Genomic DNA, 21,880 nt, shown 5'->3' on the forward strand with positions numbered 1-21,880 from the left:
CAAATAAAACTACTCAAACTTCCGAAAAACACAGTTTTTTTAATTAAAGGAATTATTTCTATTTTATTTTTGAATTATTTTGAAAATGACTTCCGGACGTTACAAATCTATTGTAGCTCCCTTGACACTACTGCCTTGCACAGTGGGCAGCGTTGACAGTTTGATGGATGTTGGATTCATCCAATCGAACAGCAGGTAGTACACTCCGTCATATGAATCAACCAGTGAGAGAGTAGAAACCAATCTACATGTGATAAATGTTCCGCCCATTTTCAACGTGTCAACACTGCCGTAAAACGCCCGGCGACTGTCGCCCATCAAACAATGCTTCTACTGTGTTCAGGAAATAGAGAAGTTCTGTGCTAACCTGCCTGTATTCACAGTTAGCTAGAGGCTCGATAACGGAGTATGAAAACGATGAAGATGTCGTAACTATGTTTGTAGGAGAGCTGAATGTGCAGTGACAGCCGCCTGTGCTCAGTGTTGAGGACCAGAGGATGGATTCGAACAGGACCGTGCTGGTGACAGGAGGCTCAGGATTCATGTGAGTTCACCTTGCTAATGAAGTCATATGGATAAACAGGATGTGACTTAATGTTAGTCATTACCGGCACACTGAGCTCGCTCGACACCTGAAACCAAACTATTACAGTTTTTCTCTATTACAGTTCAAGCTTAGACTGAAATGTGTCCAGTCACATTATGTCAGACTTAGCTGACTGGTGAGCTGTAATTTCTCTTTCTCAAATACTACACTACAGTGGGTTACACTGATGTCAGCCAAGCTCGAAAATGAATACGGAATATATAAATAATGGATTCATATTACTGGTATCGTAGGCAACTGGACGTGTTTCAGTTTCTTGAAGATGCTTCACCTCTTATTCAAGAGGCTTCTAACTAACTGGAGGGGAGTTGCAGGCTTTTAAACCCTGTGTGGGAGTGTCCTTACAGAGTTGTTAAGGACACATGTGAGCTCTGAGTTTCAGAGTTGATGGGGCCACTTGTGGGTCGTTGACTTACTTGACCGGCCTTCATGTGGGTTGCTAAGGCTAGGTGAGCCCAGGTGTGAATGGCTGTTAAGCTGTCTGGGGAGGGAACTCAGTACAGCATTGTAGGTGGGTGATAAGTCATGTCTTAGGCCACCTCCTCTGTTCAAAGACGGTCCTTCCAGTTTGATGTAGACTGATTGTTTCACTCCTCTTTCAAACCATCTGTCTTCTCTAGCCAAGATGTTTACTTTGTTGTCCTCAAAGGAATGGTTTTCCCCCTTCAGATGTAAGTGGACAGCAGAGTCTTGACCTGTAGAGTTGGCCCTCCTGTGTTGTGCCATTCTTTAATGGAGAGGTTGTTTTGTCTCCCCAATGTACAAATCTGTGCAGTCCTGGCTGCATTGAACAGCATAAACTACATTACTCTGTTTATGCCTGGGTGTTTTGTCCTTAGGATGGACAAGTTTCTGCCTCAGTGTGTTGGTAGGTTTAAAGTGAACAGGGATATGATGTTTATTGACGATCCTCCGAGTTTCTCAGATGTTCCTGCGACATAAGGAATGACCATGTTGTTACGTTTTCTTGTCTCCTCCTCTCTGTCTGCTCTGGATCTTTTAGAAGGGTTTTGACAAAGGTCCAGTTTGGGTAGCAACATGTTTTAAGTGGTCCCCTGATGTGCTTCTGTTCCTTCTCCTTCCCCTCTGACTTAGTGGGCATGGTCTCAGCCTGATGGTTTGAGGCTCTGATGACCCCCAGCTTGTGCTCCAGTGGATGATGAGAGTCAAACAGCAAGTATTGATCTGTGTGTAGGTTTTCTGTACACCTCAATGTTGAGGCTTCTGTCTTCTTCAATGTGTACTGCACAGTCCAAGGAGGGCAGACTGTCTCCTCTGACATCTTCCCATGCGAACTTGATGTTCTTGTCCACAGCATTTATATGTTCTGTGAAGGCTTCTACTTCCCTTGTTCTGATAATGACCAAGGTGTTGTCCACATACCTGAACCAGTGGCTAGGAGCAGTTCCTGTGAAGGTAATCAAGGTTCTGCTCTCCACTTCTTCCATGTAGAGGGTGGCCACTGTAGGGGACACTGTGAGTCCATGGTACAGCCGTGCTTCTGTCTGTAGAAACCTTCACTGTACTGGAAGTAGGTGGTCATCAGACAGAGGTCCAGTAAGGCACAAATGTGGTCTGTGGTGAAGTTGGTTCTGCTGGACAGAGTGCTGTCCTGTAGCAGGCATTTCTTCACCATCGTAACAGCTTCTTGAGTGGGAATGCATGAAGCACATCAGGGGAGCACTTGAAACCTGTGGTTACCCAAACTGGACCTTTGTCAAAACCAAAAGATCCAGAGCAGACAGAGAGGAGGAGACGAGAAAACGTAACAATATGGTCATTCCTTATGTCGCAGGAACATCTGAGAAACTCAGACGATCTTCAATAAACATCATATCCCTGTTCACTTTAAACCTACCAACACACTGAGGCAGAAACTTGTCCATCCTAAGGACAAAACACCCAGGCATAAACAGAGTAATGTAGTTTATGCTGTTCAATGCAGCCAGGACTGCACAGATTTGTACATTGGGGAGACAAAACAACCTCTCCATAAACGAATGGCACAACACAGGAGGGCCAACTCCTCCGATCAAGACTCTGCTGTCCACTTACATCTGAAGGAGGAAAATCATTCCTTTGAGGACAACAATGTAAACATCTTGTCTAGAGAAGACAGATGGTTTGAAAGAGTGAAAGAATCCATCAACGTCCAACTGGAACAGCTGTCTTTGAGCAAACAAGGTGGCCTAAGACATGACTTATCACCCACCTACAATGCAGTACTGAGTTCCCTCCCCAGACAGCTTAACAACCAGTCACACCTGGGCTCACCTAGCCTTAGCAACCCACAAGAAGGCCGGTTGGGTCAACGACAATGTTTAGCTCTGTCTCATATGTCTCATATGTCTTTCCACCTCCCCGTCTCTCTCTCCAGTGGCTCCCATCTTGTATGTTCACTGGTCTACAGCCACCCTGACTGGAGAATCATTAACCTGGATAATGTAAGTGAACACTCTGTGTGTGTTACAGCTGACAGTAGCCGTTTTATACTGGACAGCAACCCGCCAATTTAGCTGTCCTTTTTGCGGCTAGGTCCACGAATTTAGACAGACCGTGGCATATTGGAGGTCTGTTTTGGTCTGCCAGATTTCAAGATGAGCAACTGGAAAGCCACTGACATCCAGGAGATGCTAGCCATCACAGCCGAGAGAATCGTCAATAACCAGATCACTCGTCACTGTTCACGCCCAACTTCGTGCTTCACGTCACATGATTACGCCTACCCCAGTGGTGGCTTTTTTGCAAAGGAGGAATATTACACCTCAGTTTCACATAGACAAGACGGCAGATTGCAGCCTTTACCTGGCTGCAAATGTGGCGCATTTTCTAACTAAAAGGGGCTAGAGTCAGCTGACTGTCCTTGTCCATGAATATATAGAGGTACATTATTCGGTGTTGAGCTACTGTCCCATTTAGAGCTTAATATAACACTCTGAGAAGGCAGTGAATACTTGCCTCTGACCTCCTGTGTGCTGTATGTACTGTAGCATAAACATGTGTCATTGATCTGTGATCTCTTCAGCTGGATTATTGCTGCAGCCCCAGGAGTCTGGAGAGTGTTCAAGACAGAGCGAACTACACCTTTATCAGAGTGAGTGCTGCTGACGTGTATTAAAAACTAGAGATACTCTGAGTACACTCTCTGATGTAGTGATCTCAGATAAACCTGCTTTGTTAAATACCAATAAATAAATCATAAAGATACACTTCTGTCCTTCGTTATAAATATTAAACTTCCAATATTGTGGTGATACAAAGCTGGTTGAAAATCTCTTAAATGTTCCTCTAAATCTCCTCCTTTCTTCAACAGGGAGATGTGTGTAACTTTCGGTTGGTAAAGCACATCTTCAACACAGAAAACATTGATGTGATCTTCCACCTGGCGGCCAAAACGCACGTCGGTGAGTTTTCTTACATGCAGAATTTACTGTACTGATTTAGTAATCTTTTAAGTAATTTTTTTTTCTTTGGCTCAGAGTCGTCGTTTGAAACTCCGTCTAGCTTCCAACGTGTTAACATCGATGGAACCAGAGTTTTACTTGCAGCTGCTCATCAGGCCCAACACCAGCCACAACGTTTAATCTATGTCAGCACTGATGAAGTGTACGGAGCGAGTCTGGATGCGGTCAGTGGATTTTCAACTGATGGACTGTTGGAGTTTTGAGTCATTTAGTGATTTATTTTCATGAACTGGGATATTGTGTGTTTGTTCTGTGCAGGTGTTTGATGAGAGCAGTCCAGTGAGGCCCTCCAACCCATACTCTGCTACAAAAGCAGCTGCAGAGTATCTGGTCAGATCCTACTGGGACAAATATAAGGTACACATGGCTATTAAGGTTGTACTGGTTTTAGCATGTTTTCCAATGATTAATCACAAACTTTCTCCAGTTTCAGCAGCTAAATTGTGAGAACTTGGTCGGACAAAGTGAGCAATATCATGACATCACCTTGGGCTTTCAGAAGTTGTGATGGACTAATGTTGCCATTAAAAATGTGTGAATATGAGCAGCGGCCATGTTAGTTTTTTTTGTTGCTGGAGCATATTTAGCTTTTTCAGCTGTTCCCACGGGTAGAAATAATGTAACAGAAAAGTTCAGCTTTGATTTGCTTTAGTAGATGCAGCTGGATGTTTCAGTTTCAGGACCATGATTACCTATAGTGTATCAGATTAGATGAGGATGACCATTCAGAAACAAGGGAATTCAAAGAGCATTACAGGGGCATAGAAATAAAGAATAAGACATCCTGAAAAATGTTAAAATAATTATAAAGCAAAAATTAGTTGATAAAAATTTGAAGAAATTGCAATTCACAGGAGCAGGAGGTTGAAAAGAGGTTATGTATCTGTGTAATTGCCTGTTTTGTTAGTGTTGATCTTTAAACTGGTCTCAGGTCTGATTCGATTTTACAGTCTGCTGATCCAGTAATCCAGGTTTAGTCCATGTTAAATACTGCTCTGTTGATCTTTCTCAAGTTTCCCATCATCATCACCAGGAGCAACAACATCTACGGGCCCAGGCAGTACACTGAGAAGGTACAGAACCCCAACCGATAACAGTTGGTCATTTATATGCCTCCATGTCAGTGACAGCGGCAACATGTTTTCGGGTTGTGTGTCCCATTCTCGTGAATAACATATCTCAAGAATGCCTTCAGGGAATTTCTTCAACTACTGCACAAACGTCCACTTGGACTCAAGGCTGAACTGATGAGAATTTGGTGGTCAAAGCTCACTTTTATCTGACACAACACATTTTTTGGTCATAACTATCGCAAAACCTCTCCTGTTACTTGTCTAACAGTCTGACTTCACTCTGACATCACAATATTCTGGCCATTATTCAACGCTACAGCTCAGGAACTGCAACTTGATTGGTGCGTGGCAGAATACGACCACAAAGCGGTAATTCTAGTCCTAGATAGATTTGATTGTTGCCTGGCTCACTTTGCTTATAAATCCTCTCACCAAATGGTAAACGGACTTGCATTTCTATTGCACTTTTCCAGTATACAGACCGCTCAAAGCACTTTACAACACTTACAACACAGGCTGCCATGCAAGGTGCCAACTTCTCATCAGGAGCAATTTGGGGTAATGTAGTATCTAGCTGGGGGAGCCAGGGGATTCGAACCAGACCTTCTGATTACTACAAGATCTGCTCTACCTCCTGAGCTACAGCCGCCCCCAAGCATCACCACTGGTGCATGGTTCTTTTCCTATAAGGGTTTAATCTCTGATTGGTCCGTTTGTGCAATTTAACACTTTGAAGCCACAGCTGGACCTGTACAAGATCTTTGCAGTGTTATCTAACAACATTTTATCTGCTGTGTTTCTTTTCCGTTATAACACTTACGTTTACTCTATTGTACTCCATTTGACCTCATTTAGCTGCTTTAAAGAGGTTAGATGACCTCTTACAAAAGAATAACGATGCAGTGTTTTGTACTTGGTATGAACCAGTTAATCTTCAGTTGGAAAAAGTTTTGCAGGTTTTAAACCCACCAGGTAAACAAGAGTCATCCTTGACTTTATAAACTCAACACAACATCATCTTACAGTGATAATGCTGCTGTGTTCTCTGACTGAAAACCACCAATCATCTTGTTGATCTTTCAGGTCATTCCAAGGTTTCTCACCCTCTTGCAGATGAACAAGAAATGGTAGGTGTGTTTGAACTTTATTTAAGTTTACACTTAATATATACACTATATATACACTATAATCCAGCTACAGTATTTGTCTGAAATACAACCACAATTCCAAAAAAAATGGGAAACTGAACAGAATGTAATCAATTGCAAATTGTGTTCAAAATAAGCAGATATTTACAAAAAACAATGAAGTTGATGAGGTAAAACATTAAATATATTGCCTGAGGAAGCCTCCTCCACTCTGTTATCCTCCCTCTCCTCCTCTTTAAACACTCTCTGTCCCTTCACCTCCCGACCAGCACGATCACCCCCCCCCTCCCTGGCTGTCTGAATCTCTGCGAACCAATAGATCGGTGTTACGAGCAGCAGAGAGAAAATGGAAAAAATCACATCACCCTGATGACCTTGCTCACTACCACCACATCCTCTCTGACTTCACATCAACTGTTTCAGCAGCCAAATCTGCCTTCTACCTGTCAAAGATCAACTCCTCTGCCTCCAACCCCAGGAAACTATTCTCCATGTTCTCTTCCCTGGTGTCCCTCAAAGCTCAAGACTAGGACCTCTTCTGTTTTCACTATACACTAGATCACTAGGCTCTGCAATCACATCACATGGATTCTCTTACCACTGTTATGCTGACGACACCCAACTGTTCCTCTCCTTTCCCCCCATCCTCCAATATCCATGTTGCCACGCGCATCTCCGAATGTCTGGCAGACATCTCCGCTTGGACAACTGCGCATCATCTCAAGCTCAACCTTAGTAAAACTGAACTCCTCTTCATCCCAGGGAAAGACTGCCCTCACATGGACCTGTCAGTCAGTGTCGAGGATGTCACGGTATCGCCTTCATCAACTGCAAGGAACCTGGGCGTAATCCTCGACGACGGACTATCCTGCACCCCCATCATCACCGCGGTGGCCCGATCCTGCAGATTTGCCCTCTACAACATCTGCAGGATCCGGTCTTTCCTCACAAAGGACACAACGCAACTCCTGGTCCAAACACTGGTCATCTCCCGCCTGGACTACTGCAACTTAATCTTGGCTAGACTCCCAGCCTCTGTGACTAAACCGTTGCAACGTATCCAGAATGCTGCAGCGCGCCTAGTTTTGAATCTACCCAAATTCTCCCATGTGACCCCCTCCTCCGTGACCTCCACTGGCTGAGACTGAGCACTTCACTGTACTACATCAGCTGGCCGGCTGGTCCTGCCATGGCTAACAGCAAACAAAGGCCACTCAGCGAAGTCGCCACTCTTCTCTGCTCTGGCACCCCATTGGTGGTACGAACTCCCGCCCAATGTCAGGACAGCAGAGTCTTCCGCAAAAGACTCACTTGTTCAGGACTTCACCTCGACCCTGCATAGCATGACTCCTTTCTATTTTTTCTTTTAGACTTAGACTTTTCTTTATTGTCATTCAAAAGTACACCTCACAATGCAGATCAGAACGAAATTTCGTTGCATTTGGCTCAGGCTAAGTTTTCTACTTTATTGACGGTGATATGCTGTGGTTTCTTTTTTGTGACAAATGTACTAATTGTAAGTCACTTTGGACAAAAGCGTCTGCTAAATACCCTAAATGTAAATGTAAGTTGCCTGTTCTGCTTTCAATTGAGTATATGTCCCAGCATTATAGGAATCAGGGTTGTAGTTCATTTTGACTTGGGTTTCTTTTCCTTCTCTGTGCTGCAGCACTATCCAGGGAACCCTTCCTAAATCCCGCCATTTCCTGTTTGTCGATGATGCCATCAGTGCCTTCCTGCTGGTTCTGGAGAAAGGGGTTGTGGGAGAAATCTACAATGTGGGAACCAGCTGTGAGATACCCATCATACAACTGGCCAGGGAACTTGTTACAATGGTGTGTTTAGGAACTGTTGTTGTAATTTAAACATGTAGCAGGAGGAAGCAAATGTTCAGAAAATCCAGATTTGGGTCGCTCCATGCTGACACAGAATTCAGAACTTTTCACAGTTGTCATGTCATGATTTTCTTGGAACCAAAAAAAAAAACACACTAACAAAATAAATGAAATTCATAGTGCCTTGCAAATTCCTACAGCTATACTCCAAATACTTTTTTTTAGTTATGAATATATGAAGTTTGGCCCTCAGAGCTAAATTCCATCTTTTTAGGAGTATTCTAAGCCTCAGTTATCATTTAGTATTCACCGGATTGAGCTGAAATGTTGTACTAGACATCCAAGAAACCTTCAGAAGGATTTGCAGCATGTGTTCATGTAAATAGTTGTTGCACAGTTCTTTACAGTAATCAAATTGAGTACCACAGATCTTGCTAAATATAGCTTTCCACTCAGCTAACAAAATAGCTATTTTCTCATATTTTTAACTGGATGTATTATTATTCAGTCGTGTTGATTTTAAGGTTTTCTATCTGTGTGATACTCATTGCCTGCCTGTTTTTCATTGCATAGAGGATATTAAGAAGTTATAGCTTTATCTCCTGAATTAATTGGGTTGGTATGGAATGAGCTGTGTGTCAACTGATAGGAAAATACACAGAAATACATAAGATCAGATATCCTTCCTGTAAAGAAGAAAGGTTATTAAACAAGGTTATGATTCTTAAAACTGTTTTATTTTAGGTCAAGAATGTTCCAGACTCTGAGGTGAATGACTGGCTGGAGTTTGTGCCTGACAGGTGAGTAATCTAATGCAGGAAATGCAGCAAACGTAGCACAGTAACACAGATCAGTACATCACAAGCACAAAATACACACACACATACACACACACTCAAGTTGAAGCGCAGGTGGTTCCTGTAATCAGCCAGCTTCCTTGATGTAAGTTCTAGGTGCTGTATCGTAGGCAACTGGACTTGTTTCAGTTTGGCTTCTTCAGTTCTAACTAACTGGAGGGGAGTTGCAGGCTTTTAAACTCTGTGTGGGAGTGTCTTTACAGAGTCGTTAAGGACACGTGAGCTCTGACTTTCAGAGTTGTTAGGGCAACTTGTGGGGCGTTGGTCCAACAGGCCTTCATGGGGGTTGCTAATGCTAGGTGAGCCCAGGTGTGGATGGTTGTTAAAGGAGTATGAAAGAACATCAAGGAAGCTGGCTGATTACAGGAACCACCTGCGCTAATTTTATGTTTTTAACTGAAACCTGGTTAGACCAAGACAACAGTGCAGCTGTTCACATTGAATCAAGCCCTCCAAACTTCTCTTTCATAAGTGAGACTAGAAAGCATAAAAAAGGAGGAGGTGTTAGTATTCTGTTCAATGAGTTACTCAAATGCAAGCAAATGTTTTATGGAAATTTTACTTCTTTTGAATATGTGGCTCTTCAGTTAAACTCATCTTCTCGGGCTATATTTCTAAACATCTACAGGCCACCTAAATACTGTACAGATTTTTTTGATGACCTTGTTGAGTTACTGTCTCTTATCTGCACTGACTTTGATTGTGTGTTAATTGTTGGTGACTTTAACATCCATGTCGACAAACCTGAGGACAGATGGACTAAAGAACTGTGTCGTGTCCTTGATAACTTTGGACTCACTCAGCATGTGATGCAGCCCACACACAACAGGGGCCACATCCTAGACTTGGTTATCTCCAAGGGTCTGAACATTCCTAAGGTTCTGGTATCTGATGTTGCTCTCTCCGATCATTACTGTGTTCTCTTTGAGAGTGATATATGTGTGTACACAAATGTTCAAACTGAGGTCGTCTCAAAGCGTTACATCACTGAAAACACCAGTGACATATTCATTGAGGCTTTCTCCTCCACACCTCCCCTCTCCAGGTTCTCCGTCAATGACCTTGTAGATCACTTCAGTTCTAAAGTTACAAATGTTATTGATGCCATTGCACCCACTAAAGTGAAGGTGGTCTCTGGTAAGAAAAAATCTCCTTGGAGAAATGCCACGCTTGTCAAAATGGAAAAAAAGGAATGCCGAAAGGCAGAGCGCAGGTGGCGCAAAACTAAGCTCCAAGTTCATTTTGACATTTATAAAGAGAGACTTTACATTTTTAATTTAGAACTGAAAAAGTCGAGGCAGTCATTCTTTTCAGACATTATCACCAAAAACAATAATAATGCACGTGCCCTGTTTGCTACTGTCGACAGGCTAACAAACCCTCCTGTGCCAGTAGCCTCTGAACATCTATCTACCAGGGCCTGTAATGAATTTGCATCCTTCTTCACTGACAAAATTCAGAAAATTAGACAAGCGGTCTGTGCCACCGTACCTAGTACAGGAGGCGTGTTATCCATGTGTCCACCGAAAACCAACTCTAACACCATGACACAATTTGACCAAATCAATGACAAAAACCTGCAAGAGATAATACAACATTTGAAATCTTCCTCATGCTGCCTTGATATTTTACCAGCAGGGTTCTTCAAAAAAGTTTCAGACTGCATGACTCCAGATCTGCTACAGATTGTCAACATGTCTCTACTTTCAGGCGTCTTCCCCCAAGCCATGAAAACTGCAGTTATTAAACCACTCCTGAAGAAGAACAATCTAGACACATCAGTAATGAATAATTACAGGCCCATATCGAACCTCCCAATTTTAAGTAAAATAATTGAAAAAGCTGTTTTTCAACAGCTGAACAATTACTTAATAGTAAATGGCTGTTTTGATGTCTTCCAATCAGGATTTCGACCACATCATAGCACTGAGACTGCTCTAGTCAAGGTCCTCAATGACATTCATTTAAACACAGAAAATGGCAAAATTTCAGTCTTAGTATTACTGGATCTCAGTGCTGCGTTTGACACAGTCGACCACAACATACTACTGGACCGACTGGAAAACTGGGTGGGACTCTCTGGTACAGCACTAAACTGGTTTAAATCCTATCTAAATGATAGAGACTACTTTGTGTCTATTGGTAATTACACATCTGAAAGGATGAAAATGACAAGCGGAGTACCCCAGGGCTCCATTCTGGGGCCTCTACTATTCAACATTTACATGCTTCCTCTAGCTCAGATAATGGAAAACAATAAAATATGTTACCATAGTTATGCAGATGACACACAAATTTACATAACCATCTCACCAGGGGACTACAATCCCATACAAACGCTAAGTAGATGCATTGAACAAATCAATGATTGGATGTGTCAGAGTTTTCTTCAGTTAAACAAAGATAAGACTGAAATAATTGTTTTTGGAGCCAAGGAAGAACGACTCACAGTCTCTGCTCAGCTTCAATCTATAATGTTGAAAACTGCAAACCAAGCCAGAAACCTTGGTGTAATAATGGACTCAGACCTGAACTTCAGCAACCACATTAAGTCAATTACAAAGTCGGCCTACTATCATCTTAAAAATATATCCAGGATAAAAGGACTTATGTCTCAGCAGGATTTAGAAAAACTTATCCATGCATTTATCTTCAGCAGACTCGACTACTGTAACGGTGTCTTTACAGGACTCTCTAAAAAATCCATCAGACAGCTGCAGCTGATTCAGAACGCTGCTGCTCGAGTCCTAACAAGAACCAAAAAAGTAGATCACATCACTCCAGTTCTCAGATCTTTACACTGGCTTCCTGTCAGTCAAAGAATAGATTTCAAAATCCTGTTGTTGGTTTATAAAGCACTGAATGGTTTCGGGCCAAAATACATTTCTGATCTGCTGCCACGTTATGAACCATCCAGACCTCTGAGGTCATCAGGCTCAGGTCTGCTTTCAGTCCCTAGAGTCAAAACTAGACATGGAGAAGCAGCGTTCAGTTACTATGCGCCACACATCTGGAACAAACTCCCAGAAAACTGCAGGTCTGCTCCAACTCTCACCTCTTTTAAATCAAGGCTGAAGACCTTTCTGTTTGCCACAGCCTTTCACTGAAGCAATTTTAAGTCTTTGAACTGCACTGTGACTTTTATTTTTTCTCTGTGACTTTTGTTTTCCTATTTCTTAACTTGTTTTAATGTTTTGTTTTAATGTCTATTTCTTAACTTGTTTTAATGTTTTGTTTAAATGTCTATTTCTCAACTTGTTTTAATGTTTTGTTTTAATGTATCTTAAATGTTTTACTGTAATTGTATGCGCCTGTAAAGCACTTTGAGTTGCCCTGTGTCTGAATTGTGCTATACAAATAAACTTGCCTTGCCTTGCCTTGCCTTGAGTGTGTGTGTATGTGTGTGTGTATTTTGTGCTTGTGATCTGTGTTACTGTGCTATGTTTGCTATAGGTTTTTTTTTTTTCAATTGATGAGAAAAGCAGCCTCACGTGTCCTTACCAAGGCCAGTTTGACAAGTTGTACATTTGTTGCATGAGTCTGTCAGGACAGTGAGCTGATTGTTCCCACAACAATATGAGACATCTTAATTGACACTGACACCGACCTTTGACCTCTGCTCTGTAGGCCGCATGTTGACCTGCGCTACCCCATCAAATGTGAGAAATTGCAGCATCTGGGCTGGAGAGCTCATATGTCCTGGGCTGAAGGCATCAGACAGACTGGTACAGTAACACACACACATACCTCTATGGATTTAAGGGCCCTCATTGAAATTAATGCATTTCTCTAGCCCCTAACCCAGGGGTCGGCAACCGTAACTATCAAAAGTGCCATTTTTCCCCTCGCCAAAAAAAATCTGTCTGGAGCCCCAAAACATAGTTGTGTCTTTATAATAAAGGTAACAAAGCCTAAAAGGTCTAAATTAGCCTATCAAGATTATTAATAGGCCTAAATGAGCATTGGAAACAAAAGAAATAGCCAACAATAAATAGAAATAGAGTAGCAAGACAGAACTATATATGCAGACCTACTTAAGTCCTCCTTGTGTTTGTGAAAATGTACAAAATAAAAAGTAGCCTCATTTGATAATAAATAATACGCATAGCAGCAGCCTTTTTTAAAAAAAAATAAATACAAAAAATAAAAGTTAGTCCTTCTTTTTATCCTCGGCCACATACAGCGATCAACCCTCGGGCTTGAGCATAAAACACAATGATATTAACTCAGGATCATTCAATTGATCACAACTTGATGGACTAGATGCAATTGTGTGTTGGCTCCACATTTTTACTGTCGGAGAATGTAAGAATCACTGTAGGCCTAAAAAAGTGATGATAAAAAAAATATATTATCCATTTTCATGTAAAATGTCAAAGCCACAGGGAGCCACTGCAGAGGGGCAAAAGAGCTGCAGGTTGCAGACCCTTGCCCTAACCCTACTAAATTCAAACAGCCCTTTGATGTTGTGAGGACTCACTTTTCAAAATGTCCTCACTCTGTGGTTAAAAACTTCCCCACTTTGTATCAAATACACACACACACACACACACACACAGGTCTCTAGTGATTTAAACAAAATATCTATATCAAGAAGGCAGCATGCACACACATGCATGCATGCATGCATGTGTGTGTATATGTATGTCAAACTGAAGTTGTATAGGGGCTTGGGTTTCAAGGGGATCAAGAATAAACAGTTTCCTCACTAGAATGACGTGGGACTGCCAAGAAAACAGTATAGGGCCTAAACAGACCAGAGGTTCTGGCTGGCAATCTAAGGGGAATGAGGTTCTCAGTGAGTCAGGGACAGATTCAGAATGGGAGAGAGACGTTCAGAATGAGGGTGAGAGCCACCTGTGTGCCATTCCCCTCCTCTCTTAAGCCTTCACAAATAGGGCATCATCACACCCTGATTGGCTAGGAGGGGAATGCAGTCATTAATTAGGAGCCAGTCTCCACACTCTGCACTCAGGTCATCTGAATCCACTGCAATCAGTCCAGAGGGATTTTGAAATTAAGCAAAAATACTCTCAAAGCAAAAAAAAACTTCTACGGCAAAGGATATCTATGGTATGGATTGTAAAATGCTTAAATCCCTTAAAGAATACTTAGCCTACCCCAAAACACTAACTATCAACCAGTCAATACTACAGGGGATTTTCCCAACTACCTGGAAAACTGCAATTGTAACTCTGATATTTAAGTCAGACGACCCACTGACCACTACCGCCCAATCAGTATCCTACCTGTGATCTCCAAGGTTGCCGAGAAATGTGTCAGAGCAGCTTGTCTCCTTCCTCAATATTGGCCCATTCACTCTCCACCCCATGCAGTTCGGCTTCAGGGCCCATCACTCTGCTGAAACGGCTAGTTGCCTCTTTTTAGAAAAGGTCAGAGCTATGGCCGACAAGGGGGGTGTGGTTGGCTGTATTTTTAGACCTTTGTAAGGCCTTTGACACTGTCAATCACCACATCCTAATAGCCAAACTGTCTGCTTTTAACTTCGCCCAACTGACACTCAAATTGATTGAGTCATACCTATATGGTAGAAATTAACACGTCTCCGTGAACAATCATCATTTCTCAACCTCCACACTGGAGTACCACAAGGATCAATACTCGGCCCACTTCTATTTAGTCTATATATCAATGATCTACCATCGGTTTGCCCGGAAATCAACACTCTAATGTATGCGAACGACAGTAATATATGTGCATGCCAGCACGAAACAACTGACTGCTGCCAAACTCACCACAGCGATGGATCAAATTACCAACTGGCTAAAGTGCTCCTGCCTCCAACTCAACCTCAATAAAACTGTAGGAATGTTCTTCACTAAAACTCAATGTAACATCATCCCAAATATTACAATCTCCGGTAAAAAAATTTGTACTGTTCCACATTTCAAGTATCTGGGCATCACCGTCGACTCCAATCTTTCCTTTAAAACACACATTACAAAAGTGTGCAATAGGGCTAAGTTTAACCTGGCCAATTTTAAATACATCAGAAATACACTAACTTTTAAAGGGACATGGGGCAGGATCAAGAAATAAGACTCAGTTTATTTATTTATTTATTTATTTGTTTATTTGATTAGGACAATGCACATTAATCAACATATCAGTGAAAAGCATCAATGTTAATATGCCGGAGTTAGCACAGTTGCTAAATTTCATCCGCTGTCCTAAGGCAGGTATCATAGAAAAAAACATACAAACATTACACAATTACATAAAACATGTAGAAATCTTACCAAAAAATAAGTCCTGCTTCACATCAAAGTTAAAAGTCCATACACAAAGTAGAGAAGACAAAGAGGTTACCCATGAGAGCAGGTCTGAGTTGTTTTCAACCACTGTTTAAGGGTCTTTTTAAAGGTGGTGTAATTGTCACAGTTTCTAACATGAGCTGGCAGTGTGTTCCAAGACTGTGTTCCTCTGATGGACACCACCATTTCGCCAAATTGAGTCCTGTGCCGTTGTACATCACAGTCTCCCCTAGTCAGTGCTCTGGTGTTTACTCTAGAGGATTTTTTCTTTATGAAGTCCTGTAATGGTGGAGGGGCTAGTCCATTCAAAACCTTAAAGATGAGACAAACATCCAAAAACAACTCATAGCTGTTGAAGTCCAAGATTTTGTACTTGTCAATAATTTTACAATAATGGTAGTGTATAGGTTTTTTGTCAAAAGTTTTAAGTGTTCTCTTGAAGAGAGACTTGATTGGTTTTAAAGTACTCTCTGATGTATGTGACCATGTTGTATAACAGTAGGAAATGTGAGTAAGTATCATTGCATGCATATAGGTCTTCCCTGACTCCATAGTCAGGAAAGGTCTTATATGTTAGAAATTTGGTAAGTTAAATTTAATTGTATTTGTGACTTTTTTAACATGTTGCGTAAAATTAAGATTGGAATCGAAGATTACCCCAAGGTACTTAAAGTATTCAACCACATCAAGTCTCTCTCCACCCACCATGACTGATGGTTGCTGTCCCTCTGTTGTCTGTCGGGAGAAAAACATACTGACTGTTTTTTTTGTATTCAAATGTAAACAACAGTTTTGGAGCCAATGGGACACTGGCACCATGGCTCCTGAGAGTATTGCAGCAGCTTCTTGAATTGAGTTGGCATGACAGTATAATACAGTGTCGTCAGCATATAGTTGCATTTTTATATTTCTACAGACATTTATCAAGTTATTGACATATAGGCTGAATAAGACAGGACCCAGTATTGACCCCTGTGGTACTCCAGCAGAACAAGTGAGATATGAAGACAGCGAATCACCAATTTGAACTGCCGGTTTTCTGTCTGACAGATATGATTTCATCCAGCAGAGGGCACTATTTGAGAAGTTGAAATGAGTTAATTTAGCAATAAGCACATCATGATTAATGGTGTCAAAAGCACACTTTAAATCAAGAAATACAGCAGCTACAAAGCCGCCCTGATCCAACAAGCTCTTTAGGTTTTCTAGGAAATAACAGGTAGCCGTCTCTGTTGAATGAAATTTCTTAAATCCAAACTGCATTTGATGACGAGTGGCATGGCCATTATTTAAGTGTTCTGTCAGTTTTGTGATAACCCATTTCTCCGCTACTTTGGAGATTATAGGTAAAATACTTATTGGTCGATAGTTCTCAGATTTTGTCTTGTCCCCGGCCTTAAAGACTGGGGAGACCCTAGCAATCTTCCATGTAGATGGTACCATTCCTTGTTTTATGGATAGATTTACAAGATGTGCAATTGGGTCAGCAAGAGCCTCTTTATTGGTCTTTAAAAATTCACTAGTAAGACCAATCTACCGTTTGGATTTCCTCACTCAGGAGTTGTTGCTGGCTTTTGGGTATGAAATAGTAATGGTGACCTCTGGTGGATGCCATTAAGTGCTTCCTCTCAATTTTCCTTGAGCACAAGATAAAATTGTGATCTGACAAGCCAGATAATAGATTAAAGGACTTGGAGATTCTTTCAGGATTATTAGTAAATATTAGATCAATTGTTGTATTTGACGTGTTTGTTATTCTTGTTGGTCCTTTTATAATTTGTGTCAAATTGTACTTATCCGTAAGCTGTTTCATTTTTTTCCTATCTGACTTAATGTCCCAGTTGATATTGAAGTCACCAAGAAGAATGATTTCCTTTTTAGAGTTGCAATCATTTAAAATTGTCTGAAGATGATCATAAAATACATCCTTTGCTGAGGGAGGTCGATACACACAAATCACAGTAAAAGACATTGCAGGGCAAAGTGATATATTTAGACCAATACACTCAGCATTAACTTCTTCAGGCCACCTTATTAGTTCACATTTAAACTTTTCTCTGACATAGATTAATACTCCCCCACCTCGCCCTGCTTCTCTGTCTTTTCTAAATACATTATATCCTGGAATACTGATGGCTGCTGCAGATGATGAACATGTCAACCAACTTTCAGATATTCCAAGTATATCAATATTAGAGTCACTTAATAAATGTTCCATTTGCTCCGTTTTGTTGACAATGCTGCGGATGTTGACATGGCCCAGTAAATTTCCCCTCGGTTTAGATCGTGAGTCCCAAATGGTTTTAGCATTATTAAGAGTTTGAAAAAATTGCATTTTGTGTTGCTTCTTAATTCCCGGATTTGGCACATTTACTTTTTTCTTTGTTGAATGAGTCCCAGTTACCTGAGGTTGTAGCACATGTTGTGAACATGGCCCATGTTGCAATGGTTGCTGCTCTGTTTGGTAGCTTAACTGAGGTAATTGCTCAGTCTGATGCGGTGGTAGCCCAGCTAGAGGTGGAGGAGGCCTGGCCTGGTATGGTGGAAGCCTGGCTAGCTGTGGTGAGAGCCTGGCCTGGTGAGGTGGTAGCCCAGCTAGTGGTGGTGGAAGCCTGGCCTTGTGTGATGGTAGGCCAGCTGGCAGTGGTGGAGATCTGGCCTGGTGTGGTGGTAGCCCAGCTAGCAGTGATGGAAGCCCAGCTAGCTGTGGTGGAAGCCCAACTGGCAGTGGTGGTAGCCCAGCTAGCAGTGGTGGAAGCCCAGCTAGCTGTGGTGGGGACCCAGCTAACTGTGGTAAAAGTCCGGCCAGGTGTGGTGGTGGAAGCCTAACTAGCCGTGGTGGAATCCCAGCTAGTGTGGGTTGAGGCCTGGCCTGGCATGGTGGTATCCAGGCCAGTGGTGAAGGAGGCCCAGCTAGCCATCATAGGATCCCAACTAGCGGTGGTGTAAGCCCAACCTGGTATGGTGATATCAGGGCTAGCTGTGGTAGTAGCCCAGCTGGCTCTGGTTGTAGCCTGGGTAGCTGTGGTGGTAGCCTAATTAGCTGTGGTTGTAGCCCATCCAAAAAATTTGGACAAAGAAACTGAGGCCCAGGATTTACTTCGACATCACCAGCCAGGAGCAGTATCATCAAGAGATGAACAATTCCCATGAAGGGACTAGTTGTAACTGATTGTTCGTCTTTACCTGGGGGTGGCCTGGCATGGCCACAATCCAGTACTCTTGCGTGCAAAACATGTTGGCTCCACTTGGCTGGACACAGGGTCAAATCATCCCTTTTTCTTGGACAGGTCAAACTCAGAAGAAGATATAAAGTTACAAAGACAATAGATGGCAAAATCCGAGGTCTTTTTTTACATGACTTCAGGGGCAAACCCACAGGACCTGCCAAACTGTAGTGACATGACGGCCGTTGCGGCCATTAGGGTAACTGCAGCCATCAGCCGAGCTGGTGCAGGAGCGCGCATGAACTCTTCAAAGCAGTGCAGCTGATGCCTTATCCCCTACACACATGATGCAGCCGGGAAGCCGGCTTGCTGTGTGTAGTGACACACAAGCGCAGCGATTTACTGTAAGGGTTGATGCAGTCTGAAAGGCACAGGCAAAAGCAAAGACGGCATATTGGGGGACAAAAATATCGTCTCTGATACGGGATTGCTGTGTGTAAGACACAAACAAACCATTAGCCTGTGGCTACAGCCAGCTGCTAACGTCACCTCCCGGATAACAGGTTGGGCTTTCGATCCCATATATAAAGGGACATATTTATAACTATTCAGTTTCAGACTAAAGGACCATGGAAAATGCGCAGTCTGTAACTATTGTTAAGCGGTGGTGGACTTACATGTTTGCAGCTAACGCTACTTTGCATGTTAGGTCACTCCGAGTCCTCGTCATCTCAAGCTCTAAACATGACCTGTAATGTTTTCTTACCTGGTTACTAGGAAATGAGCCATGTCAGCATCTGTTTTCAGTCCCGAATAAAGTTGAAGCTGCCTCCATGAGTCGAACGCGTATCCGATGTTTATTCGGGTGCCAGCCCGACTTTGGTCGTAATTTCGTTTCGACTCACGACATGCCGCTGATAAAACCTTTGTTTTCTTCTTAGTATGACTTTTTAGTGGACTTTGTGTGGTGGTGGGTTGTTTGCTGGCCGTAGCAGAATCCATTACTACCCAAACACTAGTTTGGGTCCACCGCGCTTGTCTTTTTCCCGTATCCAAGGACGCGCATTCAGCGTCATCTGACGTCACGTCCGCGGGAAATTCGGGCCCGAATTGCAGTACATTATGCAGCACACAGCCTGTTCAAGGCAATGGAGAGATACGTGGGTGGGCTCCTTATTTTTGGTTTTGAACGCTTCATCACCCATTAGCATTAAAAAACTTAAAATTCATATTTATTTTTTCACAAATCCTGCCCCAAGTTCATTTAATGCTGCAAAACTGTTTATGGATGCCATGATCACGTCACATCTCACATACTGTTTGACAAGCTGGGGACAAACTAACAGCTCAACATTACAACCATTAGCAACCCTTTACAAAAAAACCATCAAAGTACTGGATCAAAAGCCTAACAGTTCACATCACTGCATCATTTTAAAAAAACACAAACTACTGAGCTGGGAAGACATAATCAAATACAAAAACATCTGCCTGGTCTTCAAAATCCTCCATAACATCGCCCCTCCCCCTCTCAACTCATTTATAATCCAACATAACAGCAGTCATAACACTAGAAGCACCACAAGAGGTGACCTTGTAACCCCATTCAGGAAAAGCACATTTGGTCAATCTTCATTCTCAGTCAAAGCCATACAAAACTGGAATTCACTGCCCACCATCATCAAAGACGTAATTACACACTCCACCTTCACCAAACACCTCAAAACATGGCTATCAGACAACTATAACTGCAAACATTAACCCCCGTCAAACGTGATATGTGACGTAGTTATTATCTGTTGCCGCTCCATGCCTTGTATGTACCATTTTTTAATTTGATTTTATTTAACTTTTTTGTATTTATTTTCCACATTCGTTCTTTTTATCCCTTGCATCCCCTTGTAATATTAGCTAGTCAAGATTGTCTTTTCTGTCAATCGACCGGGGACTACAGCCGGAAATTAGCTGTGAAGGCTAAAGCTGCTCCTTTTACTGTAAAGTTTATTAAAGGAGATTGTCCACGTCATAATAAACAAATAAACTAAACTAAACTAAAACTAAGCTAACGCTTCCAAAGCCTTGAGTGCCACCAGTGCCTCAGTTATTGTGGTATTTTGTTAATTACACTACTTCAGCCAACTACTTCAACCTCCCCAGGAAACTCGTGGATGTGCAGAAGAAGAGAAATGGACACCTTGGTTTCCTGTACATGATGTGATCCTTGATTCCTGTGTTTTGTGTTTTGTGTTTTAGTCAATTGGTATCGAGACAACCCAAACTTCTGGTCAGACACAAGCGAGGACCAAGGACCAATCAGAGACGAGCTTGAAAAAGCTACCAACAAAGAAGTTGGTTCAGCTGTGCCCTGCTGCTTGACTGACAGTTGGAGCAGTGATTTGAATAACTTTACATGATATTTGGGTAACTGAGAGGCTATTACGGCTGCTTTACAGCTCAACTCATGAATACTGAACACATGAGCACAGTTTTATTCTCAACTGTCTGAGTGATTGTTGGACCAACAGGCCCTGAAGTGCCAGACAACAGGAAGGCAGCCCCTTCTTTCAACCAAAGCAAAGTTTCACCTGGAAATCAATGCACTTTATCGTGACATTAATTATTAATTCAGCTGATGTTGATCAGTGGCTTTTTTGTTTAAGGCTGGCACATACTCTATGCAAGTATGTAGAAACCTGAAAGCTCCATTAAACAATTGACCAACATGCAAAAAGACAATATACAGTTAACTGTGGAAATTTGGCTGAAAGGTTTAGTGTGACGCAGCTAGGCTGTGTTGGTACTTCTCTGAGAGAGTTGTGACTGATCTTTCTTAAAAATCTCTCATTTCCCTGTGAGTGTTTCCTTCAGAGATCAAATTCTGCAGGTAACTTGTGAATTCAATCACCTGATATTCTGGTGGTCGTCAGATCAAAACAAGGAAGACTCATGTATTACATGACATACGCTCAAGTAACAAGGTTACTTCAGCTACTGCTAACATTCAGCAAGGTTAGGTAGAAGTTTTAGCAACTGTAGGTGAAACTTGATGTTTCAAATTTAAATTAAACTTTTCACAGCAAAAGCTTTTAAATGAGTTAAGATAGTTGGATTTTATTGTGGGATTAGTTTATAATAAAAAGATGAGAAGGGAACAGCAGCAAGCTCAAAGTCCATTCATTAAGGTTAGGGTCAGATGTTTCACACACAATCTAGAGAGAAATATTTTTCATATAATCCTGTAGAATGTATTTAACTGCAAATAAACACATTTAAAGATGTCATATGTAACATTTCTGCATTAAAATGTCTAAAAACAAATAGACCTTTGGTATTTTCTTGAGTTGTATACTTCCATTTTTCTGTAATGGTCTGCAATTTTATTCAAGGTAACGGTGCATTTCAATTGGTAACCAAAACTTCAACATATTTTAGTTTATGCTTTTTGCATTTGTTT

At 41.9% G+C, this 21,880-nt stretch overlaps 1 protein-coding gene across 1 annotated transcript; it reads left to right on the forward strand.

Annotated features, from left to right (window-relative positions):
• Positions 1-109: 109 nt before the first annotated feature.
• Positions 110-21,746, forward strand: tgds (TDP-glucose 4,6-dehydratase). Its single transcript, XM_084347697.1, has 13 exons — positions 110-195; positions 445-544; positions 2,985-3,051; positions 3,633-3,701; positions 3,921-4,011; positions 4,087-4,235; positions 4,330-4,428; positions 5,085-5,144; positions 6,228-6,271; positions 7,962-8,127; positions 8,872-8,927; positions 12,612-12,709; positions 20,680-21,746. The coding sequence occupies exons 2-13, from the start codon at positions 498-500 to the stop codon at positions 20,838-20,840; spliced, it is 1,107 nt and encodes a 368-aa protein (XP_084203823.1). The 5' UTR covers positions 110-195; positions 445-497; the 3' UTR covers positions 20,841-21,746.
• The last annotated feature ends 134 nt before the right edge of the window (positions 21,747-21,880 follow it).

Source organism: Pagrus pagrus, assembly GCF_965226575.1.
Source record: "Pagrus pagrus genome assembly, chromosome: 24".
NCBI lineage: Eukaryota > Metazoa > Chordata > Actinopteri > Spariformes > Sparidae > Pagrus > Pagrus pagrus.